The sequence below is a fragment of the Salmo salar genome, chromosome ssa12 (assembly GCF_905237065.1).
Source record: "Salmo salar chromosome ssa12, Ssal_v3.1, whole genome shotgun sequence".
NCBI classification, from domain to species: Eukaryota; Metazoa; Chordata; class Actinopteri; order Salmoniformes; family Salmonidae; genus Salmo; species Salmo salar.
In genome coordinates, this window is record NC_059453.1 from 37,208,152 (window position 1) to 37,234,214 (window position 26,063).

At 42.2% G+C, this 26,063-nt stretch overlaps 1 protein-coding gene across 6 annotated transcripts in view; it reads left to right on the forward strand.

The window, feature by feature from the left end:
* slc8a1a (solute carrier family 8 member 1a) overlaps positions 1-24,620 on the forward strand; it is a 51,222-nt gene extending 26,602 nt beyond the window's left edge. For 3 of the 6 annotated variants that reach the window (XM_014131177.2, XM_014131173.2, XM_014131175.2), the window contains 9 exons: positions 7,941-8,047; positions 10,564-10,584; positions 11,188-11,205; positions 11,310-11,324; positions 15,359-15,427; positions 16,274-16,401; positions 17,345-17,444; positions 19,659-19,931; positions 20,286-24,620. In XM_014131177.2, coding sequence (XP_013986652.1) covers positions 7,941-8,047; positions 10,564-10,584; positions 11,188-11,205; positions 11,310-11,324; positions 15,359-15,427; positions 16,274-16,401; positions 17,345-17,444; positions 19,659-19,931; positions 20,286-20,662 — 1,108 coding nt within the window. In that variant the 3' untranslated portion in view covers positions 20,663-24,620. Of the gene's footprint in view, positions 1-7,940; positions 8,048-8,966; positions 9,068-10,563; positions 10,585-11,187; positions 11,206-11,309; positions 11,325-15,358; positions 15,428-16,273; positions 16,402-17,344; positions 17,445-19,658; positions 19,932-20,285 lie in introns of all 6 variants that reach the window. The other 3 variants (XM_014131180.2, XM_014131182.2, XM_014131183.2) reach the window with 3 other exon arrangements.
* Positions 24,621-26,063: the final 1,443 nt, after the last annotated feature.

A 26,063-nucleotide genomic window follows, 5' to 3' on the forward strand; every position in this document is an offset into this window, starting at 1 on the left:
TTGCAGTAATCCAGACGGGAGATGACAAGTGCCTGGATTAGGACCTGCGCCGCTTCCTGTGTGAGGCAGGGTCGTACTCTGCGAATGTTGTAGAGCATGAACCTACAGGATCGGGTCACCGCCTTGATGTTGGTGGAGAACGACAGGGTGTTGTCCAGGGTCACGCCAAGGTTCTTAGCACTCTGGGAGGAGGACACAAGGGAGTTGTCAACCGTGATGGCGAGATCATGGAACGGGCAGTCCTTCCCCGGGAGGAAGAGCAGCTCCGTCTTGCCGAGGTTCAGCTTGAGGTGGTGATCCGTCATCCACACTGATATGTCTGCCAGACATGCAGAGATGCGATTCGCCACCTGGTTGTCAGAAGGGGGAAAGGAGAAGATTAATTGTGTGTCGTCTGCATAGTAATGATATGAGAGACCATGTGAGGATATGACAGAGCCAAGTGACTTGGTGTATAGCGAGAATAGGAGTGGGCCAAGAACAGAGCCCTGGGGGACACCAGTGGTGAGAGCACGTGGTGCGGAGACAGATTCTCGCCACGCCACCTGGTAGGAGCGACCTGTCAGGTAGGACGCAATCCAAGCGTGCGCGGTGCCGGAGATGCCCAGCTCGGAGAGGGTGGAGAGGAGGATCTGATGGTTCACGGTATCAAAGGCAGCAGATAGGTCTAGAAGGATGAGAGCAGAGGAGAGAGAGTTAGCTTTAGCAGTGCGGAGAGCCTCCGTGACACAGAGAAGAGCAGTCTCAGTTGAATGCCCAGTCTTGAAACCTGACTGATTAGGATCAAGAAGGTCATTCTGAGAGAGATAGCAAGAGAGCTGGCCAAGCACGGCGCGTTCAAGAGTTTTGGAGAGAAAGGAAAGAAGGGATACTGGCCTGTAGTTGTTGACATCGGAGGGATCGAGTGTAGGTTTTTTCAGAAGGGGTGCAACTCTCGCTCTCTTGAAGACGGAAGGGACGTAGCCAGCGGTCAAGGATGCGTTGATGAGCGAGGTGAGGTAGGGGAGAAGGTCTCCGGAAATGGTCTGGAGAAGAGAGGAGGGGATAGGGTCAAGTGGGCAGGTTGTTGGGCGGCCGGCCGTCACAAGACGCGAGAGTTCATCTGGAGAGAGAGGGGAGAAAGAGGTCAAAGCACAGGGTAGGGCAGTGTGAGCAGGACCAGCAGTGTCGTTTGACTTAGCAAACGAGGATCGGATGTCGTCAACCTTCTTTTCAAAATGGTTGACGAAGTCATCCGCAGAGAGGGAGGAGGGGGGGAGGGGGAGGAGGATTAAGGAGGGAGGAGAAGGTAGCAAAGAGCTTCCTAGGGTTAGAGGCAGATGCTTGGAGTTTAGAGTGGTAGAAAGTGGCTTTAGCAGCAGAGACAGAAGAGGAAAATGTAGAGAGGAGGGAGTGAAAGGATGCCAGGTCCGCAGGGGAGGCGAGTTTTCCTCCATTTCCGCTCGGCTGCCCGGAGCCCTGTTCTGTGAGCTCGCAGTGAGTCGTCGAGCCACGGAGCAGGAGGGGAGGACCGAGCCGGCCTGGAGGATAGGGGACAGAGGAAATCAAAGGATGCAGAGAGGGAGGAGAGGAGGGTTGAGGAGGCAGAATCAGGAGATAGGTTGGAGAAGGTTTGAGCAGAGGGAAGAGATGATAGGATGGAAGAGGAGAGAGTAGCGGAGAGAGAGAGCGAAGGTTGGGACGGCGCAATACCATCCGAGTAGGGGGAGAGTGAGAAGTGTTGGATGAGAGCGAGAGGGAAAAGGATACAAGGTAGTGGTCGGAGACTTGGAGGGGAGTTGCAATGAGATTAGTGGAAGAACAGCATCTAGTAAAGATGAGGTCAAGCGTATTGCCTGCCTTGTGAGTAGGGGGGGAAGGTGAGAGGGTGAGGTCGAAAGAGGAGAGGAGTGGAAAGAAGGAGGCAGAGAGGAATGAGTCGAAGGTAGACGTGGGGAGGTTAAAGTCACCCAGAACTGTGAGAGGTGAGCCATCCTCAGGAAAGGAACTTATCAAGGCGTCAAGCTCATTGATGAACTCTCCAAGGGAACCTGGAGGGCGATAAATGATAAGGATGTTAAGCTTGAAAGGGCCGGTAACTGTGACAGCATGGAATTCAAATGAGGAGATAGACAGATGGGTCAGGGGAGAAAGAGAGAATGTCCACTTGGGAGAGATGAGGATTCCAGTGCCACCACCCCGCTGGCTCGATGCTCTAGGGGTATGCGAGAACACGTAGTCAGACGAGGAGAGAGCAGTAGGAGTAGCAGTGTTATCTGTGGTGATCCATGTTTCCGTCAGCGCCAGGAAGTCTAGGGACTGGAGGGTAGCATAGGCTGAGATGAACTCAGCCTTGTTGGCCGCAGACCGGCAGTTCCAGAGGCTGCCGGAGACCTGGAACTCCACGTGGGTCGTGCGCGCTGGGACCACCAGGTTAGAGCGGCAGCGGCCACGCGGTGTGGAGCGTTTGTATGGCCTGTGCAGAGGAGAGAGAACAGGGATAGGCGGACACATAGTAGACAAGCTACAGAAGAGGCTACGCTAATGCAAATGAGATTGGAGTGACAAGTGGACTACACGTCTCGAATGTTCAGGAAGTTAAGCTTACGTTGCAAAAATGTTATTGACTAAAATGATACAGTACTGCTGGCTGGTGGAGTAGGCTAGCTAGCAGTGGCTGCGTTGTTGACTTTGAACGTGTAGCTGGCTAGGTAACCTCGGTAGTTTCAGTACTACACCTTGTCATGATACAAAGCAACTTTGTAGCTAGCTAGCTAACATAACACTAATCAAGACGTTCCTTGTAGTGTATTTAGTTTCAACAATGCTGCTCGTCGGTAATAGTTGGCTAGGTTAGGAAAAATGGCGTCGCGGGGGACGGAAATAGCTGGCTAGCTAACCTCGATGGCTGGCTAGCTAACAATTATCAATTAACAATTATCAAGCTATGACAAAGACAACTAGGTAGCTCGCTAGGTAACACTGCACTAGTCAAATCGTTCCGTTGTGAAGTGTTAGTAACTACAGCGCTGCTAGTCGGTAACGGATGGCTATCTGGCAGTGGGTTAATGATGACTAGGTGTGTTGAGTAAGTCTGGCGCCGCGTCGCGGCTGGCTAGCCCACCTCGATAATACTCAAACTCAAGCTACACAATTATCTTAGATACAGAGACAGCACAGACAACTATGTAGCTGGCTAACTAACACTAACACCACACTAATCAAGTCGTTGCGTTGTAATGTAATAGTTTCTGCGGTGCTGTTAGTCGGTAGAAGTTGGCTAGCTAACAGTGATGACTAGCTAGCTAGCAGCTAGCAGTGTTGACTACGTTAGGAGGACGAAGATAGCTAGCCTCGATAATTACTCAGTTACTCTAAACTACACAATTATCTTTGATACAAAGACGGCTATGTAGCTAGCTAAGAAGAATTGCTCAGATCAAACAAATCAAGCCGTTGTAATGTAGCGAAGTGGAATATTACCTGTGGAGCGAAGCGTGGTGCGACTGCTCGCTCCAAACCGGAAGTATTGAATAACTTCACCGCATCAAAGGGACGATGGACGGAGCCATGTACCGTCAATTCTTGGGTGAGAACCTCCTTCCCTCAGCCAGGGCATTGAAAATGGGTCGTGGATGGGTATTCCAGCATGACAATGACCCAAAACACATGGCCAAGGCAACAAAGGAGTGGCTCAAGAAGAAGCACATTAAGGTCCTGGAGAGGCCTAGCCAGTCTCCAGACCTTAATCCCATAGAAAATCTGTGGAGGGAGCTGAAGGTTCGAGTTGCCAAACGTCAGCCTCGAAACCTTAATGACTTGGAGAAGATCTGCAAAGAGGAGTGGGACAAAATCCCTCCTGAGATGTGTGCAAACCTGGTGGCCAACTACAAGAAACATCTGACCTCTGTGATTGCCAACAAGGGTTTTGCCACCAAGTACTAAGTCATGTTTTGCAGAGGGGTCAAATACTTATTTCCCTCATTAAAATGCAAATCATTTTATAACATTATTGACATGCGTTTTTCTGGATTTTTCTGTCGTTATTCTGTCTCTCACTGTTCAAATAAACCTACTATTAAAATTATAGACTGATCATTTCTTTGTAAGTGGGCAAACGTACAAAATCAGCAGGGGGATCAAATACTTTTCCCCCCCACTGTAGTCTCTAACCCAAAAACCATGTAATGTTAGGAACAATGTAAGAGCAAAACCAGCATACCTCCAATATGTCTATGAGAATATTTTTATTTTATTTTATTTTATTTCACCTTTATTTAACCAGGTAGGCAAGTTGAGAACAAGTTCTCATTTACAATTGCGACCTGGCCAAGATAAAGCAAAGCAGTTCGACAACATACAAAAACACAGAGTTACACGTGGAGTAAAACAACATACAATCAATGATGCAGTAGAAGAAAAAAAAAAATATATATATATAAGACTATATACAATGTGAGCAAATGATGTGAGATAAGGGAGGTAAAGGCAAAAAAATGCCATGGTGGCAAAGTAAATAAAGTATAGCAAGAAAAACACTGGAATGGTAGATTTGTAGTTTGAAGAAAGTTCAGAGATAAAATATAAATAATATGGTGCAAAGGAGCAAAATAAATAAAATAAATAAATACAGTAGGGGAAGAGGTAGTAGTTTGGGCTAAATTATAGATGGGCTATGTACAGGTGCAGTGATCTGTGAGCTGCTCTGACAGCTGGTGCTTAAAGCTAGTGAGGGATATAAGTGTTTCCAGTTTCAGAGATTTTTGTAGTTCGTTCCAGTCATTGGCAGCAGAGAACTGGAAGGAGAGACGACCAAAGGAGGAGTTGGCTTTAGGGGTGACCAGAGAGATATACCTGCTGGAGCGCGTGCTACAGGTGGGTGCTGCTATGGTGACCAGTGAGCGGAGATAAGGGGGGACTTTACCTAGCAGGGTCTTGTAGATGACCTGGAGCCAATGTGTTTGGCGACGATTATGAAGCGAAGGCCAGCCAACGAGAGCGTACAGGTCGCAGTGGTGGGTAGTATATGGGGCTTTGGTGACAAAACGGATGGCACTGTGATAGACTGCATCCAGCTTGTTGAGTAGGGTATTGGAAGCTATTTTGTAAATGACATCGCCGAAGTCGAGGATTGGTAGGATGGTCAGTTTTACGAGGGTATGTTTGGCAGCATGAGTGAAGGATGCTTTGTTGCGAAATAGGAAGCCAATTCGAGATTTCACTTTGGATTGGAGATGATTGATGTGAGTCTGGAAGGAGAGTTTACAGTCTAACCAGACACCTAGGTATTTGTAGTTGTCCACAAATTCTAAGTTAGAACCGACCAGAGAAGTGATGCTGGACAGGCGGGCAGGTGCAGGCAGCGATCGGTTGAAGAGCATGCATTTAGTTTTACTTGTGTTTAGGAGCAGTTGGAGACCACGGAAGGAGAGTTGAATGGCATTGAAGCTCGTCTGGAGGGTTGTTAACACAGTGTCCAAAGAAGGGCCAGAAGTGTACAGAATGGTGTCGTCTGCGTAGAGGTGGATCAGAGATTCACCAGCAGCAAGAGCGACATCATTTATGTATACAGAGAAAAGAGTTGGCCCAAGAATTGAACCCTGTGGTACCCCCATAGAGACTGCCAGAGGTCCTAATATACCCACGAATCACTGTGGAACCCAGTATGCCAGTCTGGTCTCATAGAGTAGACGTAACATAGTAAATGTAAATCCGAGATACTCAAATTAGTATGAAATGTTACGTTTGGTATGGTTATATAAGACAGATGTTTACTTACTGTGGTGGTTGGTCAGGGTGGATGGTAGTCCCGTGTAGCTCAGTTGGTTGAGCATGGCGCTTACAACGCCAGGGTTGTCGGTTTGAGTCCCACGGTGAAAAAAAGTATTCAAATGTATGCACTCACTACTGTAAGTAGCTCTGGATAAGAGTGTCTCCTAAATGACTAAAATGATGGGTTGGTTTATAACGTGAACATCTAGCAACTCAAAGGTTGTGAGATCAAATCTCATTACGGACAACTGTAACTACTAAGCATGTTAGCTAATCCTAACTATAGCCTAGCTAACGTTAGCCACCTAGCTAGATTTTCTAACATATCATGTTTTGGAAATTTGTAACATATAGTACATTTAGCAAATTTGTAACATATAAAACGAATTGTAATTCTTAACTTATCAAATGAAATGGGTGATGAACATCCACAAATTAATACTTAACATACGAAACGTAACATATCATACTAAATAGGAGTGTCTCGGATTTACATACAGAATAATATGAAATGGTCTGAGACCAGGTTGACTATACAGCATGTGTTTACTTTCTATGGCAATTTTCCCTTCCAAAAGTTTTTGACATTTCCAATTGCTACAAAGCAGCACTGTTTTATCAAGGGACAGTGTAATTCCGTTCCAATTAATGACCCTGTTTATCCCACAGTCTCTGAATATGTGTAAGCAATTGAAATCGCACCTATGTTGACATAATGCTATTAGGACTCGCAATCAGTGTTTAGCCTACCTTTAATGAAGGAAATACGTCAGACCATGGACATGTTCTGTTATTAGACGCAGTTATCTGCCAGATTTAAATGGTCCATCTTGTAAGGGGTGAAATGTGGCAAACACAGCAGCCTTGAAGTATCGTTCATCAACCATCCACAAGGTTACATTCTGTGTGTCACATGGACTGGCTGTTTATTTTATTCTGACGACAAATTGTCAACAAATCGTGGATGCATTTTCTCCATTGTTTTTGATGGTAGACCACTCTAGTAGGCCTACAATATGAACAACTAGCCACAGTCTGAAACTTGTCACAATCTGTTGTGATTATTTGCTATTATTTCAAATCCAACAGCAAATGGCAATCTGCTACAGCAGCTAGTTTCTGCATTATTCAACAGTAGCAATCAGACAATTAATCACTTAGAAATTGGCAATGTCATCTCCTGTTTAGGCCCAAGGCAAGTAGAAAGGCTTTTCTTTCAAAGCTATCTACATCGTTTTTGTCATTACTTGTATATTTTGTCCAAGTTTATTAGTAGTGTGGTGTTTGGAGATATGTTCAGACATGTTTGGCTAGCTGTTAGAGCGAGAAGACTGTCATCTCCCTCTCACCTTACCCCTGGTCTGGTCTGGTCCCAGATCTGTTTGTGCAGTCTTGCCAAGTCCTATGGTCATTGTCATGAGTTGGATATACAGCACAAACATATGTGGGATCAGGCAATAATTTCCCCCTGGTTTAGTTTATAAACAATATGCAAGAGTGCGTCTTCAACCCATGGGTGCTCTGTTTTTGTCTTGGAGAGTTGTTTTAGTGTCCATATTTGGGTAGCATCGCTGCTGAGAGTATTCTGGTCATTCTCAAACATGGGCCTGAGCCACAGTATAAGACTAAAATAGACTGATAGACTCTCTAGGCCTTATTATATTACTGAGCCAAGTCAAGCTCAACATACATTTGACCTATTGTTGAGAAGAAAATGCAATAATATATATTGGAGGGAAAAAATGTCCACCATGCCTGTCTGTATAGAGGGCCTGTGGCCTATAAGAACACTAACAGTACAATACAGCACTGCATAGTCACACTCTTGAAAATATTTCAGTCTTGTTGTGAATTGTTGTGTCCCTTATTTGTCTCAAAATACTTTCATTCAGAACTTAAATGTAGTGTTTTGATGAGGCGATATATGGGGGGGTGTTTTAATTTTTCCAGTACATTTTTGTATAAAAGACATTGATTTCATTGTTTGGGATTTATTGTTTCCCCCCACCAGAATTGCTTAATGTCACCGTAACAACCCATCTTCCCATTTTTTTTTTGTGCTGTCGCCTTTGTGTCGTTTGACGATGCATGGCTCGTCGTTCTTCTTCCCTCATGTTCGCACTCTCCATACGCTGTTCTATCTGCAACCTTGTCTTCTTTCTCTCTCTTTCTCTCTCTCTTTGTTTCAGCAAAACTATACAGATCAATATAATCGATGACGAGGAATATGAGAAAAACAAGAACTTCTTCCTTGAGATGGGAAAGCCTCAGCTGCTGGAGATGAGTGAGAGGAAAGGTGGGGCGTTCCCTTCGCAGGCTTTGGTCCCCACCCTGTACCCCTTAACCCCGCCCCCATTCCATTCGCCATGTATGGCATCCCTTACTGGATCCATCCACTATTACTTTGTGCTTGCCCAGACCTACTGAATTGGGTATACATGGATAAAGGCCACATTTCCATCCTCCATGGAGCATTTTCCCAATCCTGGTCCAAGAAGAGAACAGTAATAGGCAGGTTCTCCTACCCACTGGATTGTCTTTTTTGGTCTGTTTTCATTGTTACCTTTCAACCATATTTGTGTAATGGTCAGGTGTATATTTCTTGATTATAAATCCTAAGATTGATTGGAGCCGAAACCACCATGCATAGTGGTCCTCCAAGACCAGAATTGATCCTAAAACAATTTTAGTCAGACCTAGACTACAGACCACTTGTTCTGAATAGTCACTTTTTTGAGCTGTGACCTTTTATTTACCTCAGCACCTAGACAAAACAATATCAATGTTATGAGAGGTAAATACCAGGACATAACAATATCAAATGCACAGACATAACAATATTGCTATTATGATTAGAGGTGAAGATCAATGAAGACAGTTGAGGTGAAAAGCTTTGATCTTTAAACTCAAACTGAGATCATAGAGGCTTCCAAACAGAGTTCCAACTGTCCCTCCATGTATACACCATGAGGTGGTACGGGTGTGCAACACAGCTTGACTTCCCCCCTACCCCAGAACCCTGACAAACTGTTCCATCTGTACGTCCATGGATGGCCCAGTGGATAGGTGGATATTGAAACCAGTACAAATCCTTTTTGGTGTGTGTGTGTGTTTGTGAAACTTACACAATCTATCCTTCCCCCTTCCCCCACCTCCCGCCCTCGTCCTTCACCGTTCCCTTTTTGTTTTGTACCTTGTCTTGTGTCCCCTTGCAGGAAGACCATAGCGGTTAGAATACTTGACCACGACGAATATGAAAGACAGGCCAGATTCTACATAGAGCTGCAGGAGCCCCATTGGAAAAGGCGATTGACAGGTGTGAGAGTAACTGAAAAGAGTAGAAGATGGGCTCAAGCTTCTGACCTCCTCCTTCTCTCCTTCCTCCCACTCTTTCCTTCTTACTTTCCTGTTCTTTTTTTCACCCTCTTCTGCTCCCTCTCCTATTTTCTCTGCTGTTGCAAGGCTACCTACCCTCTCCTCTGGTTTCTTGTATTTCTACTGCCCCTGGTCAACACCGCTGTTCAATGGGGGCCGGCTGAACAGGATTTGAGCAGAGTCAAATAAGTTTATTTCTATCTTGTTAAGGAGTCCCATCCTATGAGGCGTGCAGAGTGATGATAACTTTTTGGTTGATAAACAAAGTTGGAACGTTGAGTGGTAGTGGTTGTATGCTCAAGAAGGTTCTGTAGAAATGTGTACCTCCACATGTTCTAGCCCTTGAGCTCTTGTGGTCTTCAGCCAAGCAAATGGTCCGAGTTTACCCTTTCCTAACCATACCCCTTGGGTACTAAATGTGTTCCACTGTTTCTGTTTGGGGTGTTGCTTGGAACACACACTCACAATACTCAAGAACTTTATGAGTTTTGCATTATGCATTTTGGACTTTGATTAACTCCTTACTGTAGGATTTTGGAAGAAACGCCATTAGATATATTTTTATCATTACATAATACAATATTACCGTGTATGTACGGTACCAATACATATACTAAAACACCACTGTCAATGTATGGAAATTACTTTTTAACATATTATCATTGTGCTGATGAGAAAATGGTGTGTTGCGGTGGTTAATTTATTAGGCAAATTTTTCCATCACAGAGAAGTGATTGCAGTACATGTTTATTGTGGTGCCATTTCATTTAATATTTCTTTTATGTTGACCTCCAAATTAAGCTATGCCAGAGCCTAAGGCCCTGTTTCCCAAAACCCTCTAACATTACATCTTCGAACATTAGGGACAGTGCATCGTTAAAACGCTCTTATGAGACTTCAGTTCCATCTCAGGAAACTTGGCCCAAAACACTACACTGCAGGTTAATGTTAGCGCATCATTTTGACAATAATCTGTTTTGACTTATTCAGTGTGCGTTTAGGCATCATTTGTCATTGTTTAAACTTTCATCCAGTGGAAACATTTAGCGTGTAACAAATACCACTATGAAACCCTTATTTGTATTTCCAAATTTGTTACATCTTTAAATACTCATAGATATTGGGAATTGAAATTGTGCCTCTGAGATTTGATTGGCCCAAGTCTTTTATTGGCATTTAATGTATAACATTTCGAGTCCTACAAGCCTGATTTGAAATTCAAAAACTTGCTAGACATCTAGTCTGTAGTGAACAACAACCTAACCATGAAATCTATATATTATAACTAACTTGCCTGATGGCTATAACTTTTTGCCACCGGCTGGTGTATATTCATTCCTCTGTTTCCCTTGTTACTTGTTTCCATTTCTCTTGTTTCTCATCTCTCGTTTCTCTCTGCTCAACTGTCTCTTGTCTCATCTGTTTCCATCCTATCAGCTGTGTTGCTTCAAGAAATTGGTAAGCAGTCTACTTTTTCTCGTTAGTCTGCTCTGGTGTGCTGTCACACTCTTCTCTTCCCTCCCTTCTGAAGTCACTTATTACTTCAAATGTCAATCATTGTCTGTTACTTTTGTAGTGTCAAGTGTCAAGCGTGCAAACACTGGCAGTTCTTGTACATGGTAACCTTCTACGGAAGGGTAAATACATTTCCTAAATGATGTGGCTCAGTTGGTAGAGCATGGTGTTTGCAACGCCAGCATGGTGTGTGCAACGCCAGGGTTGTGGGTTCGATTCCCACGGGGAGCCAGTACAAAAAAAATAAAAAATGCAAGAAATGAAATGTATGCATTCACTACTGTAAGTCGCTCTGGATAAGAGCGTCTGCTAAATGACTAAAATGTAAATGTTCTCAGTTGCAAGAAAACATGTGTAACTGTTCTTATTAAAGAGTGAGTTGGAAGTAGGCCTATACAGTATTTTTATACTAGAGTTAAATTATCATTTGCTGATCAAAATGTGTCATTAATCAATAATACTATTAAGATACTTCATATAAACTAATACCCACTCACAACCAAAAGGCATGTTTTGATTTATTTTCTTTATTTTTCTTGGTTTTAGGTGGATTCGTGAAGACAGGTATGGTATATTACTATTGTAAAAATATATATATTATTTGGATTCAATGTATATATATTGATTGATTGATTAATTAATGGGTCATTTTGTATTAATTTTAATAGACAAAAGGCTTTATGGTAAGAGACAATTCAGTGTTGCAATTGATTGCTTTAAATCGTTGAAATTTAAAGCAAGTCAAATTCAAGTAATGTATGTGTCACCTTGGTGAGAATCGTGCGTTCTCCTACCCACTACTAATGGCACAAGCCTTTCAGGCTACTCTTTCATTGTTTAGACTATCTTTGTAACTATGTCTATTTACACATAGACATTTATAACAAACCAATGTAATATATTGATTATATTCAGAATGCTTTGATAGACTTTAGTTGATTTGAGCATGGCATATTTTCAAATCAAATATACTCCAAAGACAGCACTGAGAACACTTGAATGAATATGTTTTGTGTACTACTGTAGTACTACTATAGTGTTTTCTTTGGTGAATATTAGAAATGTAGTTTGTTTGGTTTGCACCTTCGTTTGTGGCACCTCCAGGCATTCAATGTGTAGGCCTATCCTATCACTGAATGAGTCACACTTCACTGTGTGCGAAAGAGTGTGAAAGATGATGAATGCGTGTGTGCGACCTCACTGTGTGTTCATGTAGGCATGTACCAGTCGAAGCTGCTGAGGGGAGGACGGCTCATAATAAAGGCTGGAATGGAGTCAATGGAGTGGTATTAACCGCATGGAAACTACGTCTTTGATGTGTTTGATACCATGCCAATGACAGCGTTGGGGAGCAAAATATTACATGTAATCAGTTACTTGTAAGGGATTACAAAAAAAAACTGGTAACTGTAATCTGTTACATTACCAGAAAAAATTGTGTAATCAGATTACAGATACTTTTGAAAAACTAGATGATTACTTTGAGGATTACTTTTCAATTCAGAAAGAATATTTGCGAAAAATATCTTTGACACTTCTCTGTTTTCTCAATGACATTCAAATCAGCATTGAAAAAGGCGCACATTTAAATTTGTTCCACCTGAGCGAGTCTGACCACTATGACAACACACCAAATGTGTTTGATGAATCGTGGGAAAAGAGCACAAATAGGCTTGTAGGCTACAGTACAAGCTATGTCTTACAATGGTGCGACTGCTGTCGTCATCCAAAGGCTATCCAATTTGAATAAACGCTTGGAGGTAAGGATGACAGCAGTGGTGTAGTCTACGGCGATACGGATATCACTTATTGTTGATATCTACATAGCGCATTGATGTGAATCACACTGCTGCTCTCTCATTTATCAATTTACGCCTTACGAATTGTGGTTGTTGTGGATGGCTGCTCACAAATCTAAATGTGTATTTGAACCCAATAATGGTTGAATTCAAGAAGTTCAAGCTGCCTACCAATCATTGTTTTTGATACCAGCCAGTGAAAAATGCGCTCTTGCAACAGCTGCATAGTGCGGATCCCAGCCTATGGAATAAAAGTGGGGGTTTTATTGCTCAATCTAATTCATTCTGATAAAAAAAAATGTTTAAATCCACAGGCCTAATGGACACACTGAGAGCATTCTGTGGTCCTTTAACTGTTGGGTTGTGAACCGTTAATGGTCGGGTCACACTATTCATCAGGGTTCAATCAAGTCTCTTGGGAATGCAATTTCCACAAACACTTTGTACTTACTCAACTGTATACAGTAAGCTAATTACAGATAAGGAAATATAACATTGTAATGAAAACGAACTAGCTAAATTCTGATTCAAATAATTTCATGTCTCCAGAAACTTGAATTGAATTCCCCCTATTTTACAGGAAATAGACATTCATAAAGCTTACACACTGACACACTTTAATCATGGTAATTCAGGTATTACAAATGATTCATGAATGGTTTATGAATGTGTTCTTGTTGTGTTAGGTGTGACCAGTTGTAATATCATATCACCTAACATGCCTGGCGATTACTGTATGTGCTACAGTACAGTTGAAGGCAGAAGTTTACATACACTTAGGTTGGAGTCATCAAAACTTGTTTTTCAATCACTCCACAAATGTCTTGTTAACAAACTATAGTTTTGGCAAGTCAGTTAGGACATCTACTTTGTGCATGACACAAGTCATTTTTCCAACAATTGTTTACAGACAGATTATTTCACTTATAATTCACTGTATCACAATTCCAGTGGGTCAGAAGTTTACATACACTAAGTTGACTGTGCCTTTAAACAGCTTGGAAAATTCCAAGAAATGATGTCATGGCTTTAGAAGCTTCTGATAGGCTAATTGACATCATTTGAGTCAGTTGGAGGTGAACCTGTGGATGTTTTTCAAGGCCTACCTTCAAACTCAGTGCCTCTTTGCTTGACATCATGGGAAAATCTAAATCAGCCAAGACCTCAGAAAACTAATTGCAGACCTCCACAAGTCTGGTTCATCCTTGGGAGCAATTTCCAAATGCCTGAAGGTACAACGTTCATCTGTACAAACAATAGTACGCAAGTATAAACACCATGGAACCACACAGCCGTCATACCGCTCAAGAAGGAGACGCATTCTGTCTCCTAGAGATGAACGTACTTTGGTGCGAAAAGTGCAAATCAATCCCAGAACAACAGCAAAGGACCTTGTGAAGATGCTGGAGGAAACAGGTACAAAAGTATCTATATCCACAGTAAAACAAGTCCTATATCGAGATAACCTGAAAGGCTGCTCAGCAAGGAAGAAGCCACTGCTCCAAAACTGCCATAAAAAAAGCTAGACTACTGTTTGCAACTGCACATAGGGACAAAGATCGCACTTTTTGGAGAAATGTCCTCTGGTCTGATGAAACAAAAATAGAACTGTTTGGCCATAATGACCATCGTTATATTTGGAGGAAAAAGGGGGAGGCTTGCAAGCCGAAGAGCATCATCCCAACCGTGAAGCACGGGGGTGGCAGCATCATGTTGTGGGGGTGCTTTGCTACAGGAGGGACTGGTGCACTTCACAAATAGATGGCATCATGAGAGAGGAAAATTATGTGGATATATTGAAGCAACATCTCAAGACATCAGTCAGGAAGTTAAAGCTTGGTTGAAAATGGGTCTTCCAAATAGACATTGATCCCAAACATACCTACAAAGTTGAGGCAAAATGGCTTAAGGACAACAAAGTCAAGGTATTGGAGTGGCCATCACAAAGCCCTGACCTCAATCCTATAGAAAATGTGTGGGCAGAACTGAAAAAGCGTGTGCGAGCAAGGAGGCCTACAAACCTGACTCAGTTACACCAGCTCTGTCAGGAGGAATGGGCCAAAATTCACCCAACTTATTGTGGGAAGCTTGTGGAAGTCTACCCGAAACGTTTGAGCCAAGTTAAACAATTTAAAGGCAATGCTACCAAATACTAATTGAGTGTATGTAAACTTCTGACCCACTGGGAATGTGATGAAAGAAATAAAAGCTGAAATAAATCATTCTCTCTACTATTATTCTGACATTTCACATTATTAAAATAAAGTGGTGATTCTAACTGACCTAAGACAGGGAATTTTTACTGGGATTAAATGTCAGGAATTTTGAAAAACTGAGTTTAAATGTATTTGGCTAAGGTGTATGTAAACTTCCGACTTCAAATGTATGTCAGTGGTCACTTCGGTCCTGAAGATGTACTGAGTGTGCAGGCTTTTGTTCCAGCCCAGCAATAACACAGTTGATAGCACTTAGCCTACACACTTCATTCAGCTCTTCGTTCTGGGCTGGCATTAGCTGAATCATGTGTGTTAATGGTGGGCAGGAACAAAACTCTTCACATTCAGTAGCTCTTCAGGAGGAGTGTTTGGATCCAATGCTATATGAAAAACAATCTTTTCAATCAAACAGTCACTGGTTTTCCCCGGATAACTTTAAAAACATATTTCCTCTAGAGCTGCAACTTTAACAAAAGTCTCAAAGCAAATGTACTCAAATTCATGTACTCAACAAAGTAAAGTTTACAGTGGGATCAAAGAATCTCAACAGCTTTTCAATTGAAACATGCGTTCCTCAACCATAATATTGTGAAATATATTGGATAGTGTTTTTGACTTATCCGGAAACCTTGGGAAACAGTTTTTTTTATCTAACGGGGGCTCTTTGTGCAATGAACTCTGAACTGTGAACTTGTCCCTCAGGCAGGGACGTCTACCGGAAAGTGCAGGGTAGGGATAACCCTGTCCCCGCCACCATTATCAGCATTGCAGGTACACATCCTCCCTTTGTCCTCTCTATCCTCCCCTCACTTCTCTATCGTCTCGCTCTCTTCTATGCTCCCTCTCACCATCCATGTGCCGGTGTTGTGTCAAAGGCTGTACCCACGCCACTGTGTGACTCAAGAGTTCTCTGTCACGGCCGTCTCAATACTGCCTCCGGCTGGAAATCTCTGCGAAATAACAGTCTGCATTTTTATTTCCAGTGTCACTCTGAAAGAACTCCCTTTCTCTATCAGCTCAGTATGTCTTTGTTTCTGCTTCGATGACTAGCTTTGGGCCAGTCAAATGACTAGATTGTCACAGCAAAGCTAATAGTCAGTATCATGCAGCTATTGCACATTTGCCCCTTTCACACACCTTTGTGGCTTCTCCTACCACAGATCGTTTATGTAGCCTGTGAATGCACACTTTTCCTAGTCCTCACTTTATCATTGCTCACTTAGCATAAACAGAGCACAAGAAGGTACACTTGCAACAGAAACCTGGACTCAAGTGACATTTTCACACTTATGAGCCTCGCTAAACAGAGCCAAGCTGAACTGTTATGCTCTGGCCAGGTTATGCATCCACCACAGTAGCTGGAACTGTGCTAGAAAGGATTATGGGAAAATAAAATATCCAAGGCAGCATAGTACTTAGCACAATATTTTGAAACGTGTAAAGGTTTTCAAAGGCAGGTGTTGAACAGTCAACAGCTACCTTGACCACTCACGGAAACACATTAATGGCCTCTTATGGGTATCGTCCTTGTCATGGCCGCTAACCACCCAAATGTGTTCTCTCTCCTTTCCTCTTTCTTTCTCCATCTCTCTATCTTTCTCCCCATCTCTCCCTCAGAGGAAGGGGGCGAGGAAGCTCTCTCCAAGAAAGAGGAGGAGGAACGCCGCATCGCTGAGATGGGTCGGCCCACCCTCGGGGAGCACGTCAAACTGGAAGTTGTCATCGAGGAGTCGTATGAGTTCAAGGTACGAGACCACAGTTCCGCTTTGGTCTGTTTCTGAGGCGCTCTATTTTACTAGATTAATGACTACCTTTTGGTTTCTTAGACAGAAGTTTCCTGGTTACTAAAATGTTCCCCTGATTTTAGTTTTAGTGACACAAAAAATCAATGTATAGTGTAGAGAATCATTGCAATATCTTAAACGCTGTGAAATATATTTGGAATAACCCAAAATATTGTATTTTCAGCTCTTTGAAGCTGACGTACAAAACTAAAACAAAAAATAAGCAAAAACGAAACTTATAGAGGTGAAGCATAGCATACCGCACAAAGAACGGATCTACCGCTTACCAGACTTCCTTTCAATGAGAATGACAGATCATTAACTCTCATTTATTTCTGAAATCTGCCGTGTCGCGCACAAACCTGCAAATTGTACCTTTAATAATAGTAAATCACAGCTTTGATAGGACCGTAAAACAACTAGTGGACTATAAAACCACCCACTCCACCACTTGGAAAGGGAGGGAGTAAGACAACCAGCTGCACTTGAGATTGTATCTCCCATTACTTACAGTAAGACGTACCTCTGGTGTCTTTAGTGGTATCTCCCATCTGTCAATCCAAAAGGTATACTGATACTGTAAGTTCTGTATTCCACATGAAAGAGACAGTGTTCAGGATGAACATTTCAGAATTTGAGCATTAAAAATGTCTTTGCCGTTTGGGGTAGTTTTAGGGGTAGAGGTCAGGGTATGTTTTGAGGTTGATATAAGGAATGTGAAATGGTTTGGCTCACAGTCTGCCCTGATAAATCAAACTGGTTTGTCTCCATTGTATTTTATAGACTTGTACATCATGTTCACTGCCAAGGTGTATTCATTGGGCATGTATCTGTGTTTGTGGAATGCTAAATAACCAGGATTGAGGATTAATAGACTGAAATATTCTCTTCTGGTGCCTCACAGAACACAGTGGATAAGCTGATTAAGAAGACCAACTTGGCTCTATTGATTGGAACCAATAGCTGGAGGCAGCAGTTTATGGAAGCTATCACAGTCAGCTCTGGTAAGCAGATCAATCAATCAATCATTTAATTGGCAGCCTATAGAGCTTTTTTAGAAAAGTGTTTATAATAAATTGCCTAACCAAAAAACCAGGCCTAAACCCCAAAAGAGCAAGCCACATCTAGAGTGGCAGGGGAAAACTCCCTCGGTCTAGGAAGTGCAGTAGGAAGAACCCTTCAGGGTAGCCTCTTAAACATAACACCATATTCCCTTTATAGTGCACTACTTTTTGACCAAGGCCTATAGGGCTCTGTTGAAAAGTAGTGCACTATAGGGAATAGGTTTCCATTTGGGACGCACCCTATATTCTGATTCTTGGACAACAATACAGGATTATGTATTCAGAGCTAAATCAAATCTTGTCCAAAAGATGTTATTTTCCTTTCAAATCACATTTGTCTTAATTGGCTACACAATCACCCTAGCCACAATGCCATCTGCCCAAATCTTAATTGGAACGCTTTTTGTAATTAGCGGGAACTGTGAAGTTCCAGTAGCGGCGCCCTCCGAAGCACATTCCAATGCACTGTTGATTTATCAGCGGAGCAGCACCGGAGCACAACGAACTCATCAAGCAACACACACACACACACACACCCACACAAACTCACACACACAATCACACATACACACACATCTCACACAAAGTTCCACTGAGAGCCTGAGTGGAGATGACAAAGCTTGTTAGCCATGGGAGTGAACTCCAGAGGAGATTCCTCCAGGGCTAGTAATGAGATCATTAAAAAGCCCATGTAATGAATTAGTCTGCTCGTGGGGTTCTAAACTACATGTGTGTGTGGTCGTGTGTTTGTGGCCATGTCCAGAATCAGGCTTTCCTACTATTTACTTAAACTGCATATTGTGTGCTAGTACCACATACTGTTTAGAAAAAAACAAATTCAGTAAGCAACAAATATCAGCATACTAGGCTCCTGAGAATGCATCATCCATTTGAGCAATTACGTTTATTCCCGCCGTTCGTTAATTTTGGTACAGTACGTCCCCTCAGCTGATTATCAGCAGTTGTCAGACACATGGTTCTCGAAAGAAGATTATCTTCCTCAAAAGTGTACAGTGAATTCTACTAGCTGACAAGGTGAAATTAGTATGACATCCTGCCATTTAAAGCATACAAATATTTTGACATTTCACATACTATAAAACATTCTATAAAACAATGCCTACTATTTAGAATGCAAGTGGGTATTCAGACACAACCGCGTGTGTGTGTGTGTGTGTGTGTGTGTGTGTGTGTGTGTGTGTGTGTGTGTGTGTGTGTGTGTGTGTGTGTGTGTGTGTGTGTGTGTGTGTGTGTGTGTGTGTGTGTGTGTGTGTGTGTGTCTGTACTCGTGAGTTTCTGAACTGTGCTAATATCCGGGCAGACCCTTTCCTCTAGGATAGGCACAGAGTCTTTGCTGCAGATGGGCTATGGTTGATCTCATCCCTAACCTGTATGTTTACCGTAACACAAATTCGATTGGATTCAAAACAGGACAGGACATGGTCAAGCTGGATCTTTTTAACCACTATGGCCTCCTGTCCACTCAAATGCATGCATGAGCACACACACGCACCCACGCATACACGCATGCATAGAAACAAGCATTGAAACAAGTATTGAAATGCAGGCCTATGTCTTGAGACATACTCATGGACACGACGTGTTGTATTAGCAAAAATACACACACACACACACACACACACACACACACACACACACACACACACACACACACACACACACACACACACACACACACACACACACACACACACACACACACAAAAATGTGACCATTCCCTGCTCCCATGCAGAGAAACGCATTCAGATGGATTTTGCCCATCAGCTATTTTAAGCAATGCTGTCAGTCACCCTAATGAACTCTCCCATGGCTTCAATGAGTAGAGATGTGGCTCACTGTCCTGACTTGGCTTCATTATTTGTGTAATGTGGCAATTCACTCTCCATACGGTCTGTAGGGAGTGGAGAGAGTGGGGCTAACGGCTAACGCTACTGGGAATGCCTGAACGTCTGTGTTTTAATTTAGAATGGACTAGTGGTGGCTAGTTTCTCCTGGTCCACTCACAGTTTAAGACTTGTTTACATTGCAGAGAAACTTAACATTGTAGCAGAGGTTTTAAACATGTTAAATGTTGAAATTTAACTACAAAGTTGGGGTTACAACACATTTTTCCTCCCCTCAAAATGTCTCAGGCGATGATGATGAGGACGAGTGCGGTGAGGAGAAGCTGCCCTCCTGCTTTGATTACGTCATGCACTTTCTCACCGTCTTCTGGAAGCTCCTGTTCGCCTTTGTGCCGCCCACCGACTACTGGAACGGCTGGGCCTGCTTCGTGGTCTCCATCAGTATGATTGGCCTGCTCACCGCCTTCATTGGAGACCTGGCCTCCCACTTTGGCTGTACCGTGGGCCTCAAGGACTCCGTGACCGCCGTGGTGTTTGTGGCGCTCGGGACGTCTGTGCCAGGTGCGTTCCATACATGCCGCAATACACACAGACATGTGTACACACACACAGACATATTCACAAACGGTGGGTCTTATTATGACTCTGTCACCAATCTAGTGTTTGCGGCATTGGGACACCAGGTTAGTAACATATACCATCTAACTCTACACTCTCACGACAGGGTTTTATCACAATTAGGCATTGTCACTCCTAAAAGCAGTGCTTTGTATGAAGTGTTCTTGAATAGTACACTATGTCATATCTCTTGTCATGCATGGACATCTAATTTTGGATCCATGTCACTCTACCACCATTCACAATTCTTATTTTTCTTCCTTTCCCTTTCTCTTTATCGCTCTCTTGCTCCCCCAGACACGTTTGCCAGCAAGGTAGCTGCAATCCAGGACCAGTACGCTGACGCCTCCATTGGCAACGTAACGGGCAGCAATGCCGTCAACGTCTTTTTGGGGATCGGCGTGGCCTGGTCCATCGCCGCCATCTACCACAATTCCAAGGGCAACGACTTTCGGGTGGACCCAGGCACCCTGGCCTTCTCCGTCACCCTATTCACCATCTTCGCCTTTGTCGCCGTGGCCGTGCTCATGTACCGGCGCCGGCCTGAGATTGGGGGCGAGCTGGGTGGGCCCCGGGGCCCCAAAATCGCGACCACCTGTCTCTTCTTCAGCCTGTGGCTCATGTACATCGTATTCTCCTCCCTGGAAGCGTATTGCCACATCAAGGGCTTCTAACTTCTCTATAAAGAATCTGAAAGCAAGATTCAAAAAGCAATATTTAAAAGATCTTTGAAAGCTTCAGCTTCTAGAGTCTTCAAAAGCTTCAGAAAGATCTTCGAAAGCTTCTTAGTCTTTGAAAGCTTCTATGAGGTCTTATAGAGCTATTCAAAAGTATTTGAAGACTTCTAAAATAAAATTGAAAGATTTTTAGTCTTTGAAAGCTAAAAAGAAAAAAAATAACCACTTTATTGCTTTCATCCAAGACCTCTGAACTATGTACGATTAAATCCAAGGTTTTGGAGGCATTGACGTGTCACATCCAAGGTCTCCTACGCCATTGACTACCACATCCCTTTATCCTAAATCTAACATCCATGACATCCAATGCTTAAGCCATCTACTGCCACATCCAAGACATCTGAAGAATCCACTACTACAACTAAGGCCTCTGAACCAACTCCAGCAGGATGGTGGCCCAAAAAATTCAGACGTGAAAACGGAGGGATTATGTTGTTTTTTTAACTATTAATTTAGTGTTTGTCCTCTAGCTCCTTCAATCCTGTTGTTGCAGGTTTATTTTAAATGGAAGCTCTCTGTTGACTTTCATTGGATCAAGACTCCTAAGGCTGTGTATCCAAAATGTAATTTCAGATGAAGCAAAAAAATGGTGCTTGTTTGGTTATACAGAACTTCAAAGCTATGCCTGAAAGTGCTCCTGGCTGGCGTCCACAATTTCTGTTCAGTGCCCCCCCAAAAATACACTAGACAAATATGTCATAATATCCCTGTAACACAGAAACGTGAGTGGTTGTTTAAATGCGAAGGGCATATGGATGATAAATACATAGTTACTGAGGTAAATACTTAAATGAGACTAATTCATTGTATGTCTACACAGTACTGTTGCAGTCATGACTGCATCTCCAATATTACAGAAACTAAAGAAACCTTTCCTTACTAGAAGAATGTCTTGATATAAAATGTCACTAATGCATATAATGTTTTTTTTTTTTTAAATCCCCATGAAACATTTATCAGCAACAATACTATTACACTAGACAAGTCAATAAATAATTAATTAGAGGTGAAATTAGCATTATGGCTTTGTGAAATGTATTTATATCCTATAATGTCTTCTATGATCTTTCTTTTAATTGTGTTAAACATATTTAATTCAGTCGGCTTTGTCTGCTAACAGACCATTTTTACAATGAAGCGATTGTGAGAATGTTATACAGTGGAGACAGTGTAAAAGAAGACTACAATACACAGAAATGTTTTGTCAGAAGGTGATCTGGTTTTTCACTAAGATACATTTAACACAATTTACAAATTAAATATCATTGTAAAACAAAAACTAAACTGTGTAAATTGAAATCAACAAGTTGTTTTATCAACAAAAAGTATATAATTGGAAGGAATGAGCCTAGATATCTGTCAGTGAAAGCTTTTTGAAAGGAATCAACCTTTTCTAGCGTGGTTGGTTGAGTTGAAGCTCTTTTGATATTCTTATCAGACTTCTTATGACAAGAATTATATCCTAAGACAAGGATACAGTATGGATCTTCCATATTTGGGTGAATAGGACTTCCATCGTAGTAAGAAGATAAAGTCCAGAAAATGTATAGTATGCCTTGGATGGGCAACTGCCTTGGATAGGCCTGCGGACCAATACATTTTTTTAAAATAAAAAAAACACATTCTTAGGAGCTTAGTTGGGGTCTCAACTTACGGTTGAGAGTTAGAATAATAGAATACACAAGATGCAATTTCGAAATTTGTTTGTGCATCAGCAGTCACTCAATTAGCCTATGTCAGCTAATTGTTTTTTGATTGGTAAGTTAGTCTAGTGGCCAGCTATCTAAACTTGTAGTAAGCATGGTCGAATTACCAAACAGAGTAGGGTCCATTGATTATCAATTATAATATTAAAAACTGATAACATTTACCTCCACCCTATGGCAAAATTGGTAGAATTGCATGAAATTAGCTGTAAAACTGCAAATTTTTCTCTCCGCCCCATGGCAAAATGAGTAGAACTGCATTAAATTAGTTGTAAAATAAATACAAAAATTCCCTCCGCCCTGTGGCAAAATGTGTAGAATTGCAGCAAACTTGCTTTAAAACGCCAACATTTTCTCTACGCCCCATGGCAAAATGTGTGGAATTGTAGGAAATGAATTTTAAAACTTAAAATGTTTATTTTCGCTGTCACGAGGGGTTCGCTACAATGTTTTGTTCGCGGAGGGTGGTATGGATGTGGGTACGCAGACCCACGAGCCACTGCAGTCCCTCATGATGAGTTCCATTGCCCATCCCTGTAGTAAGCTATCAAGATCTCCAAGACAGAGACTGCCAATCCTTTTATAGATGTGATGTCTTTCATTTTGTCTGTTATCTACCGCAGGTGACAGAGAAAACAACACAAACTCTACAGTTGTGCTTCTTTCATAGAAAAGTCATCAAGAATTTCTTGTGTCAAGTTTAGTCATACATTGTTGTTGATTCCTTGTCCAGGTGTGCGGCGATGTTCCCTTTAGCGCTGTGGTGAGCATAGTGTGCTAGTGTTGTCTATACCTCTGTCTGAATAATCCTCAAAGTTAGATTATCAATGTGCTACTTGTAAACTATATGCATGAGTGTAAACATAACTGTATATAGTAAGCCGTAGTTATCATTAACATTAGGGGACACATTTTGATAATGAGTAGTAATGGATTTGGGTTCATTAACTTTGTTTTTGTGTGTTTGCTCCTGGAACAATGTAATCTGAAAGACTACACTTCTTTAAAGTAATGTGAACAAATCATTTTCTTATTTGTATGAAAGGCAATATCTCATACTCTTGTGTTGATGAAAGTTATTCGTACTGTCCAAAACTACATTGCTCTGCTTGAGTTTGCTGATGTCAAGTTTGAGGAAAAGACGAAGCAGTACTTTGTCTGTGTTATCTTTTTTGTATATAGTGTACAGTTGTCAAAGTGAGGTAGTTGGCCTCAATGTTGAAAATATAAGATTCAAGATATTTATTTTCCTACCCTTTGGGGACACAAGAATAGCTAATGTTGCCTTCCAGGGGAGCTGCGTTTGAATTGACTTTCACCCCTCTTTTCCTCTATATTTCTGAATGAGTCTGGGTGGTTCTCAAGGTCCTTGATGAGGCATTTTTATCCTTTCTTGCAATGGAAGATGGCTTGTCGTCATTCAGGGGCCAAAACGGATACTACATACCTACTACAGAGTGAATTCAGCCAAACCTAAAAAAAGAAGTATCACTTTATCAGTATTGTGTGAATGCATGGTATTGTAACTTCTTTCACAGTTTTGACTGGTTTAAACAAAACAAAAGGAATCAAGCCCAATTTTTTCTCTCACATTAAGCACATTGATTCACTATTAGGACAGCTGATGCGTAAAAAATAGCCATATTATGACTTCTGTTTATTTCACCTTTCTCATTGTTCCTATTAGTGATGTCACACACATTGACAATATTTTATTGATACACTCTTCCTCAGCTTGTCACAAGCCTAGGCCCATCTCTAGACTAATTGTTTTATGTATTAACATTGGTCATATATACTGTATAGCCTGGTCCCCTTCTGTAAGTGTGCTGTAGCCAACTTTCTATTCTTCTATCCTTGTCAAGCTATACATACACTATATATACATATGGAAACCCCTTCAAATTAGTGGATTCGGCTATTTCAGCAAGCACCAGTTCCTGACAGGTGTATTAAACTGAGCACAAAGCCATGCAATCTCCATAAACAAACATTGGCAGTAGAATGGCCTTACTGAAGAGCTCAGTGACATTCAACATGGCACCGTCATAGGATGCCAACTTTACAGCAAGTCAGTTCATCAAATTTCTGCCCTGCAAGAGCTGCCCCGCTCAATTGTAAGTGCTGTTATTGTGAAGTGGAAACATCTAGGCGCAACAACGGCTCAGCCATGAAGTGGTAGGCCACACAAGCTCACAGAACAGGACCGCCGAGTGCTGAAGTGCGCAGCGCGTAAACATCGTCTGTCCTCGGTTGCAACACTCACTACCGAGTTCCAAACTGCCTCTGGAGGCAGCGTCAGGATCTTCATGAAATGGGTTTCCATGGCCGAGCAGTTGGCTGGAGTGGTGTAAAGCTCACCGCCATTGGACTCTGGAGCAGTGGAAATGCGTTCTTTGGAGTGATTAATCACCCTTCACCATCTGGCAGTCTGACGGAAGAATCTTGGTTTGGCGGATACCAGGAGAACACTACCTGCCCCAATGCATTGTGCCAACTGTAAAGTTTGGTGGAGGAGGAATAATGGTCTAGGGCTGTTTTCATGATTCGGGCTAGGCCCCTTAGTTCCAGTGAAGGGAAATGTTAACGCTACAGCATACAATGACATTCTAGACAGTTCTGTGCTTCCCACTTTCTGGCAACAGTTTGGGGAAGGCCCTTTCCTGTTTCACATGACAATGCCCCCGTGCACAAAGCGAGGTCCATACAGAAATGGTTTGTCGAGATCGGTGTGGAAGAACTTGACTGGCATGCACAGAGCCCTGACCTCAACCCCATCGAACACCTTTGGGATGAATTGGAACGCCGACTGCGAGCCAGGCCTAATTGCCCAACATCAGTGCCCAACCTCACTAATGCTCTTGTGGCTGAATGGAAGCAAGTCCCCGCAGCAATGTTCCAACATCTAGTGGAAAGCCTTCCCAGAAGAATGGAGGCTGTTATAGCAGCAAAGGGGGGACCAACTTTATTTTAATGCCCATGATTTTGGAATGAGATGTTCGACGAGAAGGTGTCCACATACCTTTGGTCATGTAGTGTACATCCTGTATGACAAGGAACGAACACAGAGAGAAGTTGGCAAAAGCGCAAACAGACTGGACCACCAGGCTAGGTAATACGAGCACCATATTTCTCTCAGAATGCTTGTTCTAGGTTTCATTGAGTGTTTTATTTTATTTATCAGGGTTTTTGTTTTAAATGTATTTGTTTGCTGTTAAAATGTATTTGAATGTCATGATTTTTCTTTCATTGTGCACGCAAAACAGGAGGGACGTACACAATCTGTAATGTGTACCAAGGCTGAATTAGTTCTGTCACAGAAAATAAAAGTTTTGAAACCTAGCTTGTTTCAGGGAAATCAGTGGAGTTGTTATTGGTGTGTACATGATTGTGTATGATGTTAGGAGTTGGGTATTTGGTCAAATAAATATTTCTGATAAACAGTAAGTTGGCTCCCTCTTCTGGTACATTTAGCTGATACTGTATTGACAAACGCTTAAGATACATATTACTGTATTCCCTTACAGGATTTTTATTTTTTACCCTTCAAAAATGTTTCGATTTTTACAATTTTGAAAAAATTACAAAATATTAATCTGATTGTATAAAATGTCCTTTAAATGTCTCTGTGT